At 42.5% G+C, this 17,215-nt stretch overlaps 1 protein-coding gene across 6 annotated transcripts in view; it reads right to left on the bottom strand.

The window, feature by feature from the left end:
- The window catches only part of SRRM1 (serine and arginine repetitive matrix 1), a 37,656-nt gene extending 22,180 nt beyond the window's left edge, over positions 1-15,476 (bottom strand). The window contains exons 1-6 of one of the 6 annotated variants that reach the window (XM_066638573.1): positions 15,361-15,476; positions 5,528-5,617; positions 4,673-4,795; positions 2,294-2,464; positions 521-633; positions 26-226 (exon numbers count right to left, since the gene is read on the bottom strand). In XM_066638573.1, coding sequence (XP_066494670.1) covers positions 26-226; positions 521-633; positions 2,294-2,464; positions 4,673-4,795; positions 5,528-5,617; positions 15,361-15,381 — 719 coding nt within the window. In that variant the 5' untranslated portion in view covers positions 15,382-15,476. Of the gene's footprint in view, positions 1-25; positions 227-520; positions 634-2,293; positions 4,796-5,527; positions 5,618-15,360 lie in introns of those variants that run through there. The other 5 variants (XM_066638572.1, XM_066638578.1, XM_066638577.1 and 2 more) reach the window with 5 other exon arrangements.
- Positions 15,477-17,215: the final 1,739 nt, after the last annotated feature.

The following is a 17,215-nucleotide window of genomic DNA, read 5'->3' on the forward strand; positions in this document are numbered from 1 at the left end:
AAAAAGCCACGACCAATAGTGTTACCTAGTAGAGGTGGCCTCTTGGATCAACGTTTCTTTCACTTTGACTGAAGACTCTGGCTCAGGAGTTTCTTCTTTCTTCTCTGGGGCAGGAGTAACACTTCGACTCTTTGTTTTATGATGAGGTGATCGGGAATGGCTGCGCTTCCTCTCCTTCCTGGCAGGGGAGGAACGTCTCCTGGGGGAAGGGGACCTTGATTTGCGCCTAGGACAAAATATATTTATTATGGAATAATGTTTTAGACATTCAATCAGACAAGCAGTTCTAATGAATGTTCATTAGAAGATTCTTCCCTCCACCCTCTTCACCATGAACAACTCCTTTCAGAACTAGGTACAACTGAACTTTAATAAACTGTGTGTTAGGTTCTCTCTGAATATTAAAGTGACACTTCCCATGAAGAGTTCAATGGTAGAAAGACTTCCATGGAAATCAATGCTTTCAGTACACATAAGGATCACAAAGAAGGATACCTATTACCATACAAACAAGTAATACCTCCTAGGACTTCGGGATCGATCCCTCTTTTCCCTGTTCTCTTTATCTTCCTTGTCTCTTTTATCCTTGTCTTCATCTTGTTTCTTCAAAGAAGCCAATTTTTCCTGCTCAATCTGAAACAAAAAGTTTGTATGTTTTAGTGAGCTTGTATGAAAAACTTCATCTGAAGAGTCAGCTCTACAAATGCCAAACGGGAGTGATCAGTCCAAGTGCCACAGTACTCCTGATTCTTGAAAAACTTCGTTCTTCATTTTTATAACAGAAACAGGGAATTAAAACAGGGACCTCCTTGGCCATAATACTACCTTCCCCACATTTAGGGTTCTGTATCAGAAACTGCAAATGGTATTTAATATTTGAAATACATGTACAGGTGCAACCTTGTTATACAGATTTTTTATACACGGATTTGACTCAACACTAATGCCTCTGCAAATGAGAAGGAATGTGCTGATCCCTGGAAAAGGGAAAAATGCATCCCTTTAAAATAACAGTTTTAAAAACTGCTTTTCTTACTATTGTAGAGTCATACAAGGGATTGCAGGTACAACCTAATTATCTACAGATTTTTCTATCTCAACTTGATGAGAAGGGCCCTTTAAATTAAAGGGAAACAGTCCTTTGAACAATAACCTTGTTAATGCAAGAGAGGGCAGTGGCAGATTCTCTCTCCAAGGTAAAGAGACCCCTCCCTTCCCCCACTACATGAAAAAATGTAACTTTGCTCTGGGTGAAGAGAGGAGTCCCTGGCTCTCCTGGGAGAGGCTGATTGATGGATTGTCTGCCTAATGACTCTGTCTTAACATCACAAAGGTCAACAAGGCTGTTTTTAAATAACCTGAGCAAAGGGACTTCCTTTTTAAATTGATTTGCTTAAGTTTTTTGCCATCCAAGTGAGGGAACCCTCCTGGAATAATGACACACACAACCTGTATTTATATTTGCATAGGGCAAAAAAATCACCCTTAAAAAATGATGGCCAACAACCATCAAATGAATCATGAATTAAAAATAGTTTAACTGTGTTCCACAAAATGCTAATGTTAATATACCAATTCATCAGACTGAACAATGAGGATATCCACAAAATGCATACAATATTATGGCGGTTTCATGGTAAAATTGGACTTCACCACTGGCCAGAAGAAAAATGGCTGGTTACTAAGGCCAGCTAGAATTTGTGGGACCCTGTGCGAGCATTTTGTTCTTGTGCCTGGGAATAAAACTTAATTTACCTTTGTGATAAAAGAAGTAGCACCAAACCAGCTGTGGAACCAAAGTTGGTTAACTAGATTACAGAATGGTTTCCAGCACACAGTGACTGTGACATTATAAGTTCATTAATAGTGCAATCCTACTCAATATTCTACTCAGAAGTAAAGTTCATCAAAACCAATAGTACTCACTCCCAAGAAAGTATGTATAGGATTGAAGCCTTCACAAGTTTTAACAGTGCTTACCCAACTCATTCTTGCACCCATCCTTGGCACTAACAATATAAATCCATTGGTAGTCCAAGCACATAAGTGAACTGAGATCTAAACCTAATTTAAAATCTAACACTGCTATAATTGTTCCAGAAAAGGTTCATGGTCCTCAGATGTAGCAGTTGCATTCATCAAAGTATTTATGACATCCACAAAAGATTAATCCACAGGCAAATCTACATTTAATGAAAAAATTTCTCAGTCTTACAGAATGGGGACTCCAGGGAAAGGGAACTCCAGTAATCGCTTTAAAGTTAAACATCAGCCAGTCCTATTGAGGTCCTACCTGTCTCTGTTTTATTTCTTCTTTCTTCAGCTCCAGAAAAGCAGAAGGAATACCAGCAATGTTTTCTTGCGCACTTAACAGTAGCGGCCACAGTTCTCCCATGAACTCTCTAGCATTTTTTCCATTCAAGAACCCAGTCAGGTTGATTTGCATCATTTTGGAATCTGGATTCTGCAAAGAGACACGACAGGAAGAAATACAGGTTATACAAAAAGACAAACCCTGACAAAACACTTTAGTTTTCACAACATTCTACCATGGGGCTACAGTATGCTATGCTCATTATTAGTTTAAAAAATTTTCCCTAAACGTTGCTCAGTAATATAGCCCAAGCAGATTACCAATTTTTCTCTTGCCTTACCATTACATTCAGAGTGGCCTGTTAATCCTTTGTGGATTTCATAAATACTTTGGTCTGTGCAGCCGCTCCAACTGAGGGCCATGAATTTATTACTGGAGCATCATAATGGCTGGTATACATTCTTTGCAGTTAGCTTTCTAAGCATTCTTTCCCCAATGTTCTCTGGTTCTGCTGCTTAAAAATCTGTTTGTGGGTTGGTTGGGATTGTTTTTACTGTGATCCATACAATGGACAGAAGCTGTACAGTTGCTTAACACTACAGAATTATCATTTACAATATATCTGAAGCCCTGCTATGAAAACTGAACAAGAATTTCTGCATGCATTTTCTTACTTTCATCAGCAAACTAGACTAAGCCTTCACTAGCTTGTTAATGGAATGAAAGCTGCCGTATTGGTTTTTTTTAAGACAATTATGTAATGCCCACAAAGGATTAAGAGGTCAAGAGGCTCACAAGACAAGTGGGCACTTTAGTTCTAACATTGTTGGTCAAAGCAACAAGGTCCATATAACAAGCACAGCTCAACAGCACAAAGCAAGTACAGATTCCAGGTGTCTTCAGTTTCTTCTTGGAACTTTGGGGGGTTTTGGAATCGCCAAGTCCCCTGTAGAGAAAGATGTTCCCTTGGCTTGCTTCCGACTCCCTACTGCAACTCAACCACCTTGAGTTTAATGTTATATCATTTATCTAAATTGCAAAAGACGAACAAGCAATAATGAGTACACAACCACAAAAAAGAAAAGATTGTTTTAAAATTTCTAAAATTTAAGTCATGCTTTCTATGAAGGGGAACTAAAAATGCGTATTTAGATTACACTAGTACATGTTAGCAAGATATTTCCTAGTATAAATTCTCACTTTATTCAGCTGATCCCTTAAGTCTGCTTCCCCAGCTTGACTTCTATGCAGGTATATAAAATACTCCAAATTAGATTGTTTAAAAACAAAACCTTAAATTCAAAATACATCATGACTCTTTTCCTTTATAACAGCAATACCTTTCTCAGTTGAAATGCCAACTGTTCAGTCAAATCATATAGATGAACTCTTTGGAAGAAAGACGGAGCATAAAGTATATTAGCACAAGAAAGTTTTTGCCAATAGTTCAGAGAAAATGCTTTACTGTCTCTTGGGATGCAGTGGCAGATTGTGTAACAAAGTCTAAGTTTAGCATGAACTCAATTTCAATTATGCAGTTCATGTTCTAAAAGACTGGTAACTGATTATCGATACACCAGAGGTACAATCCAGCTCTATTAGCATCAGATTTTTTTTGTGTGCCACTGATTTCAGCAAGAGGTGGCTTGCACCCATAATGTTTCCTTCTACATCATCCTGAAGGAGTTTTACAACAATATATTAGCCCCCCACCCCCCTCTGCTAAACATAGCCATTGTCTTATTAAGCTGAACTTAACGAAGTGGTTCTCCACTGAAAGTCTCTTACCAATTTAGAACTGCACCTCATGCTTTACATTTAATCTGATCTACGTCACAATAATTTCAAGAGCGGTGTAAAGCTTTGCCCAATTGCTCTTTGCTGGATGCTTTTTTCTGTCTTTGGTTCGGCCACTTTACACAACTCACCTCCAAACACACACTGCATCATCAAGGGAGTTGGTCAGAGCGACATTGGACACTCACTCTGCTGTGACCTAATAAGGTGATGGTGCTATACTTCAGACGCAAGGAATAACTTCCATTTTGGTTCAGGCCTTTTAAATCATAAATCACATCATCATTAGAAAATTGCTGTCAAAGTAGCTTAACATGTAACAGCAAAATCAACACAGTAAGTCTGATTTTTTTCACCTGAGCAGCTTTGCAAACTATGCACCTTCACTAAAACTTCCAACCTTAACACAACGTATTACACAGTGAATTTTTTCACAATATACATTGTAACAGAACCCCTCCAAATTTCATCAACTGTTTGCCATAGAGAAATTTCACAGTTCCAGAGAATTATATAATACATTTACAAACATATAAAATACACCCACAGCAAAATCATTACCTTCACTTCCAACTGGTTGAATATAAATTCAATTACTACATCATCTTCAAATCCAAGGATTTCTGTTACTCTTTTTGTTATCCATGGCTTGATTACTTCCAGGTTTACTTTGCTCATGTCCACCTGTAGCAGAAAAAAATACTAATTAATATATTTCACATTCACCCCTTTGGTACCATCATTATATAAACATCCAAGGTCTTCAGATACTGCTCACATACTGTGAGCTCATGCATGCTGGGATATACGTACCACAAACAACTGTACTTCTTATACATACAAAACGTGGTGTACTGTACATTAGCATAAATCATCCACTTGTAATCTTGTGCTTTTACTGAGAATTTTCTATCTATTATTTTGCTTCACTCTAACACAGCCATACTGTCTTGCTGCGCTGACGAATTTTCTTGACAAAAATGTGACTGAAGTCTAAAGAAACAATGTGCTATTTCCTTAGGTATGGAGGGAAGCTGCAAGTAATTCTTCTACAGGAGGAAGGAAACCTTACGATACAACTCCATATGATTGAAACCTGAAGTTAAAATGGCTCCTTCCGCATGGCTGCCTTCCGTATGGGCTTTCAGTTCATTTCAGATTTTCTCGCTTTTTTCCTGGCTTCCCTTGCAAAACTAGTGAAATTCTAACTGAACTAATGGCAAGATAAAACCAGAATGTACACTCAAGGAATTCAAATTTTGTAGCAACATTAAAAACTTCCTGCACTTTTCTCATTTTAGTGCAAAAAAAAAAAAGTTACTCCTACTTCTCACTTCCTCTATCTGTTACTTGCAACAGTAATACCTAGAGGTGTTAAGTTCAGGTGATTTTCAAAATGTAATGAAGTGAACATACTTTCTTTTCTAGACATTCTGCAAATTTCAGTTGCTTCAGTAGCTTCTTCTGTTTGTTGCTGAAGCGATTGTCCTGTTCTGCACTTGTTCCCTGCAAGAAAAAATGCCTTGATTAAATCAACTGTATTTATTGTAGTTATAACCATGGGCTTTCCTCTCAATACTAGCTTTCTAAGCCCTGTAACAAACTGCATTATGAGTCAACTACAGGTTATAAGCTGTCTGCATACGGGTAAACCTTATATGTTTTTTTTATCTGTCATAACGCAAGCTTCATTTCCTGAAGAAGAGAGCTAATGGCAATCAAATTTTAGAATGCTCCGCTGGTATTTAACTATATACAGTAATTGCCATTATATTCTACATGCTAGTCTAAATACTTGTTAAGCCATTTCTGCCCAACGTTGCATATACGCAATGGACACAAAATGTGTACACGTGTGGGCTGGGCAAAAATGGATTAAGGAAATAAATATACTGAAATCCTGAACACAAGTTGTATTCTTAGGTTTCCTTTTTCATGTGGAAAGGGAAGGAAGCCTTCAAATAGAACCCTCTCCATTTCTGCTTAAGGCTGCCAAACCACTTAAAAAGAAACTTAGATATGGCTTGGTGTCTTATTAATGACACTTTTACTGTGTGGCATCACTGGCTTTTAAATACAGGCCTGTAAGTTAAATAAACTTACAATGGGATATAAAGCCATGGGATGCCACTCTTTTATAGGCATTCCCCTGAAGCTCATCCCATACTGCTATCTAAATTAAAACACAGAAGCAACTTATACTGGGGATGGGTAGGTACCTCACTCTAATTAAATTCAGAAATCAGTAATGGGTTGATCCACTAACAGCACAATCCTATGCATGACTAATAAGTTCTTCCCATTATGCTCCATAGGGCTTACTCCCAGGAAAGTGTATATAGGATTGCAGGCTAGACATGAAAACACTCCATTGTATCTAATTGCATTTATCAAACGCTCTAAAAACTAGGTTTACTATTTACAGACTACAGATGCTAGCAATAGGTGATAGAAGTTGAAATGATGCAACAATAAGCTATTTATTCATAACTACAATTTCTGACAAAGTGCTTAACAAATTCAGTGTTTACACTTGTTTAAAATGTTTTGGCTGCTTAAAGATCTTGTATCAGACAGGTGTATTCAAGTTCTACTTTCTCATAGCACAAAAAAATGGATAATGCCGAACTAAGGGCCCAATCCTATCCAAATTTCCAGTGTCAGTGCAGCTGTGCCAACAGGGCATGCATTGCATCCTGTGGATGAAGAGCAGTCACATTGGCCTTCTCAAGGTAAGGGAATGTTTGTTTCCTTACCTTGGGGCTGCATTGGTGCTGGAAATTAGATAGGATTGGGACCTAAGAGACAGATGAACTTATTGCATTTTATATTCAGCCACAGAGGTTGGAAGATCTTAACGTTTGAAATACATTGGCCCATTTTTAAGAAATCATGTACTCAAGGTTTAAGCCATTTCTGCCCAATGTTGTATATACACAACAGGAATCGAATGTGTACACCTGTGGGCTGGACAGAAATGCGTTCATCCCATCATGTGTATAAATGTGGCTACATGAAAACTGGCAAATAAAGAAACATATTGTGAAGTCCTAGCCAAAGCTATTATGTCACATGGACATAATATGGATTGTAAGTTTTAATATAATAAGCATAAAAAGCTTTACTACTTTTAGTTAATTGTCACTAAATGTCAAACTTCAGCTACAAAATACATTCAACATAAATGTCAGCCAATTACAATTTATTATTTTGCTACCTGTATTTACAGATAAGAACAGACGCAAAGGTGATTTAACAAAAATGTCATTGTGTTCCTGGCATATGTGGCAAGCCTGTGCTATAGCAAAGTCCAATACAAGCTGCCTCTCATTAGGTGTGCAGGGCTGTGGGCATATTAATGATTTGCTTTTAAAATGCTGCACAGATCAGGAGTGTCAAACATAAGGTCCGGGGGCAAGAAGCGGACCACAGAAGCTTTTTATCTGGCCCGTAGGCTCTCAGCTGCTGAGCAGTGCTGAGGTGTTACTTCTAAAAGGGCAGCCCCCATGAAAATTGGACTCTCCCATATCTTGAAATATGATAAAGATTTGTATGTTTTCTCTTCTGTCATTTGTAGTTAATGAATACCTAAGTGATGAAAAGTGCTTATTTTTGGTTATGAGCTGTTTAATAAGGTCATTTCCTGCCAAACGCCATCACTTCCAGCCCTCAGCAGGCATCATGAATGCCATTTGGCCCTCAGAATGAAATGAGTTTGACACCCCCTGGCATAGATGATTAACACCTCATCCCAGTGTCCATTTGGTTGCCACCAAAGACTGCATGCCATGCCAAGGCAGATAACAGCAACTTCTGCATGCAAAAGAGCTTTGACTCTTCTTGTTGATATTCCAAGTTGGCTTGCGATATCAATACAATGCAGTAGGTCACGGTGTTGCCCTAGTAAACACCATTTTTTGCAACAAGGTGGCTCATAGGATGAGGGTATACCATTCAGAACTGAAATACAGGAATTGACATTGCTGATAGTTTTGCACAACACTTAATGGACTTACACTGCATAGATCACCAACACTGGACTTTCAATACATTTCTTGTATTGTATTGTTTTGTATTGACATTTCAATACAATTTTTTTACTGTAAAGTTGATGAAATTATTAATTAGAGATTGTCCTCCTAAGTGGACAAGGGCGGGTACAATTCTCAAAGCACTTTGATTCAGCAACGTTCTCAAGAAACTTGTGACCGTCCCAGCCCAAGAGTACGTCAATCACTAACATGCTCCCCCGCCCCCAAAAAGAGGTATTTTTTCCCCATCCTTGAGTACAACTGAAGGATCTTGATGCAGAGAAGAAATGTATTCTTGAATGGCCAGAGCGCTGATCTCCTAACCTCAAAACTGATGAAATGTGGGCAATATCAAAATTTTATTCAAATTAATCTCCCATCTACTGAATAGTGAAGACCATCATTGTAGAGGTGGTTCAAAACAGATGGTGGTTATTTTACTCAGAAGCCCACTGGGTTCAGTAAGACTTAGGCTGTGAACCTATCTTACTCACTGGAAACAAACACCTCTAATCATTACTAAATGCCAAAAATATGCAAGGACATATCCTTACAAGGACAGCATCTCTCAAATGTGTTTAGTATCAGGGATTTGCAGTGAAATATTTCTATAGAGTAATAATACTTTCATTTTAGCAATGGATGACACATACAAACTTCAGACATGTGAACACATGAGTCCTAACTTTGGCTAGCCTTTTATTTAATTTGCTTTCATTAATTCAGGCCCTCCCTGCAACTCCTTCATACTTAATTCAACAGTATAGTATATGCTGTACAAATCAAAGAGTGCTGCACATGCCCTGGGGGATTACAATTTTCAATTGCAGTCATGCACCCAGTTAGCTAGTTCCATGTGGCTCGTGTCTACAAAGGATCATGCAACTTAGGCAATATCCATAAAAGGAGCTTCCTGTACTAGTGCTTGGGCACCCAAATGCTAAATCAAAACAACAATATCCAGAAACTGATGTATGACTTTACAAAGAGATCTGCACAAATCATCTTCCTGCAAGCAGCTGTCTACAGCCTTTGTGTGGACTACTGGGGACCAGTACAAGTGCTAGCACAGTTACTACACATTTGGAGGAAGCAGAAGTGCTATACTAGCACATCCAGTCTTTGTAGAAGGCCAGTTAGGGCTGGCATGTGATCAGTGCAAAATACAAAAATACACTTTGATCACTGGTGCACTGACCAGTCAAATAGCACACAATGGTCAAACAATCAAGTCAAATAATCACGTACTGTAACTATTAAGTGATTTATACCATTACAAAAACTTCTATGTCGAATAAAAAAAAGTTAGTCCTGTTTAAGCACCTGTTTAAGCACCTGTTTAAGTCCTGTTTACTAACTTGACTCATTTATCTCAATGGTGTTTAATCATTACTTCCTTTGGCTACAACCCAGAAGTTTTCTAAAGTCTCCAAGAATCCAATCCATCTTCATACAGCACCAGACCACAGAGGTTTCTCTTCTACAACTCCTCAGGACTGTTGTGTCTCATGTAGGGTTTTACCATCTTTATTTTTAAGAATTCTAGCATAGGATAGCTATGATGTAGGACATAGCATTTTCCACTGTAGAAAAAAATTTTGTTTCCAAAAATGCATTTTTGTTGATAAATAGAAACATTACAGCATGCTAGAAGAATTTGGTGGTTTCAAAGCTGTACAGGTTGAGACTTATTATTCACTAGGGTTCCTTCCAAGAACTGCACTATAGCAAATCAATTTAAGAAACAAAGTTTCTTTGCTCTGGTGATTTAAAACAGCCCTGCTGACCTTCTGAAATGCACACAGAGGCAATCAGTCTGCCTCCAGGTGCTTAGGCTTCTCTTGGAGGCAGGGATCCCTCCCTTCACCAGGAGCCCCAAAGAGGGGGAAAGAATTGAGGAGGTGATAATCCCTGCCATTGAGCCTTCTTTCACATGCTCAGGGGGCAGGGAGGAGCAAAGCCTGCAGAGAGAATGATTGATGGATTGTCAGCAGACTGCCTTCTCAGGCATTGTTTTCCTTTAATTTAAAGGTCCCTTCTCATCAGCTTTGAGATAGAAAAATCTATGAATACTTATGGTAGGTTACACCTGTAATCACTTGTATGACTGTCTTTCTGCAACAGTAAAAAGCAGTTTTTTAAACTGTGATTTTAAAGGGGTGCATTTTTCCCCTTTCCCAGGGAACAACACATTCCTTCTCATTTTGCAGGGACCATTCCTGTTGAGTGAAATCCGTGTATAAAAAATATGTGTATAACAAGGCTGGACCTGTATTTACATTTTTTTAGGTAAGAATCTCCTACAAAGCCTGTACAAATCATTAATATCACTGCATGCTGAACTGATAATTGTTTTAGTTATTTGAAGTCTTGCCCCTCCCCACTGGGACGTACTCAAAGCAGTATGTTTTGTACATAGTCATAAAACAAAAAAGTAAAGGGGGTGGGAGAATGTTTCACTCTAGCTCCAACTGTGAGATGGTTTTCTGTGAAGGAGCAGGGGTCCAGTCCAACTTCAATTCAGTTTAATATAATGAAGTGTGCATTAGGTTGTCATGTCTTAAAAACATGCAGATATTATAAGCATAAAAATTATTTCAAGGTAAGCTGTGCATTTGCTGAATATAACATTTAAACCACGTTAAACATGGATTACTTAATTTTTTCCTGACAAATGTTTTAGCTCAAACACTGTGAACTTCTGGAAAAGCTTCTGACAGTGTTTCTCAAACTGTGGGTTGGAACCCACTAGGTGGGTTGCGAGACAATTTCAGGTGGGTTACCGTTCATTTCAATATTTTATTTTTAACATATTAAGACTTAATGCTACCAAGGTATGTGACTGCATTTGGTGGAATGTCATATATCTGTATTTTTAACAGGTTGCTATGAAGATGTTTTCAACAATGATAGTCAATGGGACTTACTCCTGGGTAAGTGCGGGTAGGATTGCAGCAGAGGATTGTTAAAAATGTTCCTGCTTGATGATGTCACTTCCGGTCATGACAGCACTTCTGGTGGGTCCAGACAAATTCTCAATCTAAAAAGTGGGCCCCGGTGCTAAAGGAGTGAGAACCACTGGCTTTTGAGATATTTATACAGCCTGTAAAACTACAGTGGTACGCTTTTAGTTGTGCTTACGATAAAACATGCTAAATCAGATCCCAACTGATTTAGGGCAGTGGGTTCTCAAACTTTTCAGCACTGGGACCCACCTAAGAACATTTCACTTTACCAACCTCTATGGCTATAATAGTGATTGGGCAGCAGTGCTCCCCCCCTCAAGTAGAAGGTTGTTTAACCTTTGATGCATAGTCTAATCTACCCTGTCAGTTTTGCAAAACCACAATCCAGTTTGGGAACCACCGATTTATGGTATCAAAATATTTTCTATAGAGTTACCACATCTGCAAAATATTCTGAATAAGTAGCAACACGAGATCTATGCAACTGTGACAACTCTCACATGCATTTGACTCAACTTTCTTCTGATTAGGCCTGTGTTTCTGTTCCGAAATGCCTGCAGCAAAGTCAGTAGGAGAAATTTAGCCTTGTGACATAATCAAGAGAGAAAAGGACAGAAGTTCTCAAAAAAAAAAAAAGTGTTGCATATCAGAAGGTGCTCAGTCCTAAATTGAAAGTGTGCACGTGTGATTCTTCCAGGCCTGGTGAGCAAGAGGTTACCACTCTTACAATTGCTCTCAGGTGACTCTACTATACACTAAAACACAATCTGTCATTTTTACAACAGCATTCTGGATTGTGAGAAATATTTGACTGGTCAAATACCAAGCACTCAAAAATGATTCTCTGACCAGTCAACTAACTGGTACTACAATGTGCCGCTACACCTCCAGAGGCATAGGTATCATAGCCTTCTGGAACTGACACCGAAGACTGGTGGTTGGGACAACTATGCTACAAGTCCAAAGTATCAGCACTGCTGTAATGCATTCTGTAGCACATGTATACCCTGTCTTCCTGCAGTGAGCTGTACTCAAGGCAGCTTACAGATAACATAAAAAATTAAATTTCACTCATAAAAACAGCCTCATAAAAGTCATCACAGGCAATAGCTTAAAATGACTAAAAAAGCAGGCAAAAGAGTTGTCTCAACCTTCCCTTGGGAGGCTATTCCTAGTTAGCATCTCAGCAGAAAAGGCTGTCTCTTGACTATCACAATTCTGTTGGCAAAAGGATAATGAAAAGTGCCTGAGAAAGTGTTGAATATGTGTGTCGTCGTCCCCCACACACAACTTGGGGTCATTTTTGCCTCTCATCTACTAAGCTGAAGAGCAGGCAACAGTGCCAACTTGGCTCTATGTTGATGCGATATTGTGGCACTGACACTGCCTAGGCCCACAGATTAATGCCACTAGCAATCTATAGCAGTGCTTTTCTATCTGTGTTCCAAGAAATCTTAAAAGTTTTGCAGAGATTCCACAGAGATCTATGACTGCTGAGCTGCAACAGAGGATACCTGGATATTCTGTTGCTACCATGAGAAAATTCTTTCACTTTCTATGCAAGTTTGAGAACCACCATCTTGGAGGAAAATTTGGAAAAAAGACTTCCTTCATCTCTTCTCCCTACCAGGCAATGTTCTCCAAACATTATTCTGGTGCTTGTGTGCATTTTGCCTGCTCTCTGAACCACATAAATAAAGACAGGAAGCAGGTTTATTACCCATACACACACTAAACTTTTAACATGCATCTTAAGTCATTTTCATTTTCAGTTCTTGATCACAACCAGGAATTTCTCTCATTAAGTGCTAAATTAGCATAACTGACAGTGCCACTGCTGCTCAATGATTTAATTCCATATATATTAAGAGAATAAGCGAACTGCCTCTTATACTTCAAGCTCTTTTTACTACTAGAATGATTATTAAATAGTTAAAGAATGCTTTCAACAAGCATTCTCAAGACAGTTTACACTGTAAAATAATTGATCCGCTGCTCCAGAAGAATCACAAACCTTAAAAAAACTGCAAAAAGGGACACAAGTAAAGAGCAACTAGAAAAGGACACTATAACTGGGGTGAAAAAGGGAAGTTTCATGGGTGCATGTTTCGCTCGTATGTGCATGCAGACACTGCGAGCTGAACACTTATATGTAGGGTGTACATCAGGGGTGTCAAACATAAGGCTTGGGGGAAGCTCTTTATTTGGCCCTTGGGCTCTCCCACTACCACCATCAGCTGTTTTGAGTTGCTGAGCTGTGCTGAGATATCAGGCACTCTGCATGATAACTGGGTTCTCCAATATCTTGAAGATATGATCAAAATTTGCATATTTTCACTTCTGCCATTTGCAGTCAATGTGTTCCTAAGCAAAAAAATTTGCTTATTTCTGATCATGCCCTGCTTAATGACAACACTTCTGGTCCTCAACAGACATCATGCATGCTTTTCAGCTTGCTAACAAGTCTGATACTTCTGACCTACACCATTAACCACTGTATAGAAGAGGGAATTTTGGCAGGTGCGGTTTTTTAAACCCTTCCATGCAGAGCATTTGCCCTCTTCTATATAGTGGTTAATGGTAGAGGCATTCTGTCCCTCTGTATCTGGTCACCATCTGTGTGTGTTGTAGGGTCTCTGCACTGTTGTAGGAGTGCAAGAGGTGCTCTGGTTGAAGACTTTATCCTTCTCAATGAACTAGTCCTCAACGAGGAGCTCAGCCTCTGTGTGTTTTTTGTATCCAGAGAAACAATGGAGATCACAATGTCTGTACAGGTCCAGCCTATTTATATACGGATTTAACTCAACACGAATGGACACTGCAAATGAGAAGGAATGTGCTGAACCCTGGAGATGGAGAAAAATGCATCCCTTTAAAATCAACTTAAAAAACTGAACAGTCCTGAAAGCACCTGAAAGAAAGGTGATCACTTTGCATTGGTGAAGGGAGGGGCTGAGTGAAGCTTTTTAAGTGCTTGGAGGACTGACTCTTATCTTACATCACAAAGGTCAGCAAGGCTGTTTTTAAATCACCAGAGCTAAGAAACTTTGTTTTTTGATTTGTTATAGTGCCATCCATGTGAATGTTTGGAAAGAAACCCAAGCGAATAATGAAGTTCAACCTGTACTTTTAACCATTGCATACAGAAGAGGGAACTTGGGCAGGTGCAGCTTCTTGAACCCTTCCATGCTGAGCTGCACCTGCCCAAATTCCCTCTTCAATCTGCAATGGTTCAAGGTACAGCACCCAGTCCCCCTTTGCAACTGGCCATCGATGGCGTAGCTGGAGGGGGTCCAGTGGGAAGGCTCAGCGGGGTGGGCAAGCAGCCCCTCCCTTCAGAGCCATTCCCGTTGAGGGAAGCAAAACAGAGCCGTATGCACCACTGAGCCTCCCCGCCAGAACCCCTCCAGTTACACCACTGCTGATCATCCTAGTTATATGGGGGGAGCCGCCACCCCCGCATCTCCTCCCCCCCTAACCCTGTTTCTGGGTCTCCCTTGTGGTTTCTTGCTAGACCTCTCCAGCTCCCTTATTGGGGGGAGAGCTGCAGAGGAGAACTCCTATTCTCCCCCCCCCCACGAAGAAGAAACTGCCCTGAGAAACTTCCTTGGTTGCTTGCTGCACCCCAGCCAGCCACTGAACATGAGGCTGCAGGCACCCACCGTCCCGCGCCCTCCTCCTTCCTCCCACATGGTGCGACTGAGTGCACTTGCGCGCCTTGCCTCTTGCCCCAGCACAGGGCTGCACGCGCCCCTCCACCCACGTGAGGCGGCGCAGTGCGCATGCGCGTTTTGCCTCTTGCCCCAGCTGCACGCGCCCACCCTACGTCCACTTGAGGCGGAGGAGTGCGCATGCGCGCCTCGCTTCTTGCCCCACCACAGGACTGCAGGCGACCACCGCGCGCGCCCCCTCCTCCACACAGGATTCGGCGGGGTGCGCATGCGCGATCGCTTCATGCCACCCACAGCCCCCCTCCTCTCCCAGAGGCGCCGTTCAGAGCTGCGCGGGGAGGCCCTCTACTGAGAGCGGGGGCGGCGGGCCTTCCACCGGCAACGGGTGTGCGAGCGAGGGTTGCTCCCCCCACCGTCTCCGCCGCCATTTTCTCCGCTCAGGCCCCTCACAGAGGGCGGTGAGGCGGGCAGGCCCGGCTCCCCTGAGGGAGAAGGGAGGCCCTCGTGACCCGCGCGCGCGCATCCCCTCCCCCACGCGCCCCCCCACTCCTCCTCCCGGCCCGCGCGGCCTGCGAACTTACGCGGAAGAAGCCCGCGTCCATCTTGACTCCTCCTGCCGGGCCGCAGAGAGCGCTGCTCCGTATCCCAGCATGCACCGCGGCGACCAAGAGAGCGCGCGCGCCTCAGCATGCCCCGCCCCAGTGCGTTCGGTGACTCATCGCTGTCGTCACCGCGCACGCGTGAGCGCCTCGGCACGCCACACCTACCCCAGCGCTTTCAGTGACTCGTTGCTGACGTCGCCACGCGCTCGCCTCAGCACGCCACCCCCCCACTGCGTTCAGTGCTGTCGTCACGGCGCATGCGCGAAGGACGTACGTCACGGGAGGGAAATGGGGCTGGGCTCCAGCTTGCCCGTCAATCAAGGAGTTCGGCCAATCGCCGCGTGACAAGGCAGGCGGAGGCGGGAGGCCGTAACTCAGCCAATCAAGCGCCTCGCGGTGGAGGGAAGGGGAAAGACCGAGAGGGTGTCTAAGATGGAGTCGCTCTTGCTTGGTGACGTCACGGCGCCTGTCTGAAGCGCGCCCTGTGGAGAGGCCCCCTCAGAGGCCAGGTAACCAGGCGGATTCAGGCTTTTGGAAGGCCACACTCAAGCCCTGAACAGAGCAGTGGCTCCTAGCGGACCCACTTTTTGGCATGTAGGACCCACTGCTTGGGTGTGTCTCTTGGGACCCACTACTTGACTGTGGCCTTCCAGAAGCCAACCTGGCTGTCACGCCTCTGAGGGGCCTCTCCACAGGGCACGCTTCAGTCACAGGTGCACAGTTGAGACCCGTCACAACTGTGTCACGGTGTCACGACTGTGCCGTAAGGCAAGTGCCAGAGCTAGCCCAGTGCGAGCCTGCGCTGGACCAGCTCCAGTACTGAGACAGCGGTCCGCCACCCAGCGCTCTTTGCAAATGCCAGGCTGCGGAGGGATAAGATGGGGCAGAAGGGGAGACATTCTGGGGCCGGCAGAGGGTTGGGGAAGGCCTGGGAGGAAGGCAGGACTGTTGGAACTCAGCTCCATCAGATCCAGAGCCCTATAGTGGTCTGTGCAGTCCAATGCGGGACTCCTTGAGTCTGTGCCAGCTGAAGAGCCACTGCATAATCAAGTAGCCCTATTGCGGGGCTGCTTCCCATACCCAGGGGAAGGGGATGAACGTCCCCTTCTCCCAAGGAGCCGCTGGCGGCTGCCTTCACGCTTAGGATGCCGTGGCAGCAATTTTTGGCGCCACTGCAGCCCCATGTGCCAGGCAGCTCAGGATTGGGCATTTAATTACCTGAGGTTTTCATTGGAGGCTCTGCTTCTCATGTGAAGTACAGTGATAAGTGCAACAGAATCAGCCTGCACTGAAGTAATTCAGTGAGAGAAAAGTGTTTATTTGTGGTCATCACCTACATAATGACATCAGTTCCTGCTTATTGACATCACTTCAGGCCCTCAGCAAGTCAGCAGGCATCATGAATGCTAATTTGGCCCTCTGTATGAAACGAGCGTGACACCCCTGGCTTAGAGGTTATGGCTCTAATAATAAGAGCCTATTATGCTCTTAAAGTTTGCATAACAACAAAATTTCCACAAGGATTCCCTAAGTATCCCAGAGTCTCCCTGACTCTGAAATTCAGATTTGGCAAATGTCAGTGGTCAGGGAATAATGGGCAAGTAGAGGTACATGTGAATATTAAAAAAATTGTTCAGTTGCTTAGGTGTTCTGATTCAACACTAGGGGGAGCCGTTGGCAACCTTCAGTCTCGGAAGACTATGGTATTGCGCTCTGGATGGTGGTTCTGGCACAGCGTCTAGTGTGGCTGAAAAGGCCGATTCAGGAGTGACAATCCCTTCCACACTGGGAGCAAGTGCAGTCTGTCCCTGGTCTGTTAGTGTGTAGGGGGAGC

The sequence above is a fragment of the Tiliqua scincoides genome, chromosome 10, assembly GCF_035046505.1.
Source record: "Tiliqua scincoides isolate rTilSci1 chromosome 10, rTilSci1.hap2, whole genome shotgun sequence".
Lineage (NCBI taxonomy): Eukaryota > Metazoa > Chordata > Lepidosauria > Squamata > Scincidae > Tiliqua > Tiliqua scincoides.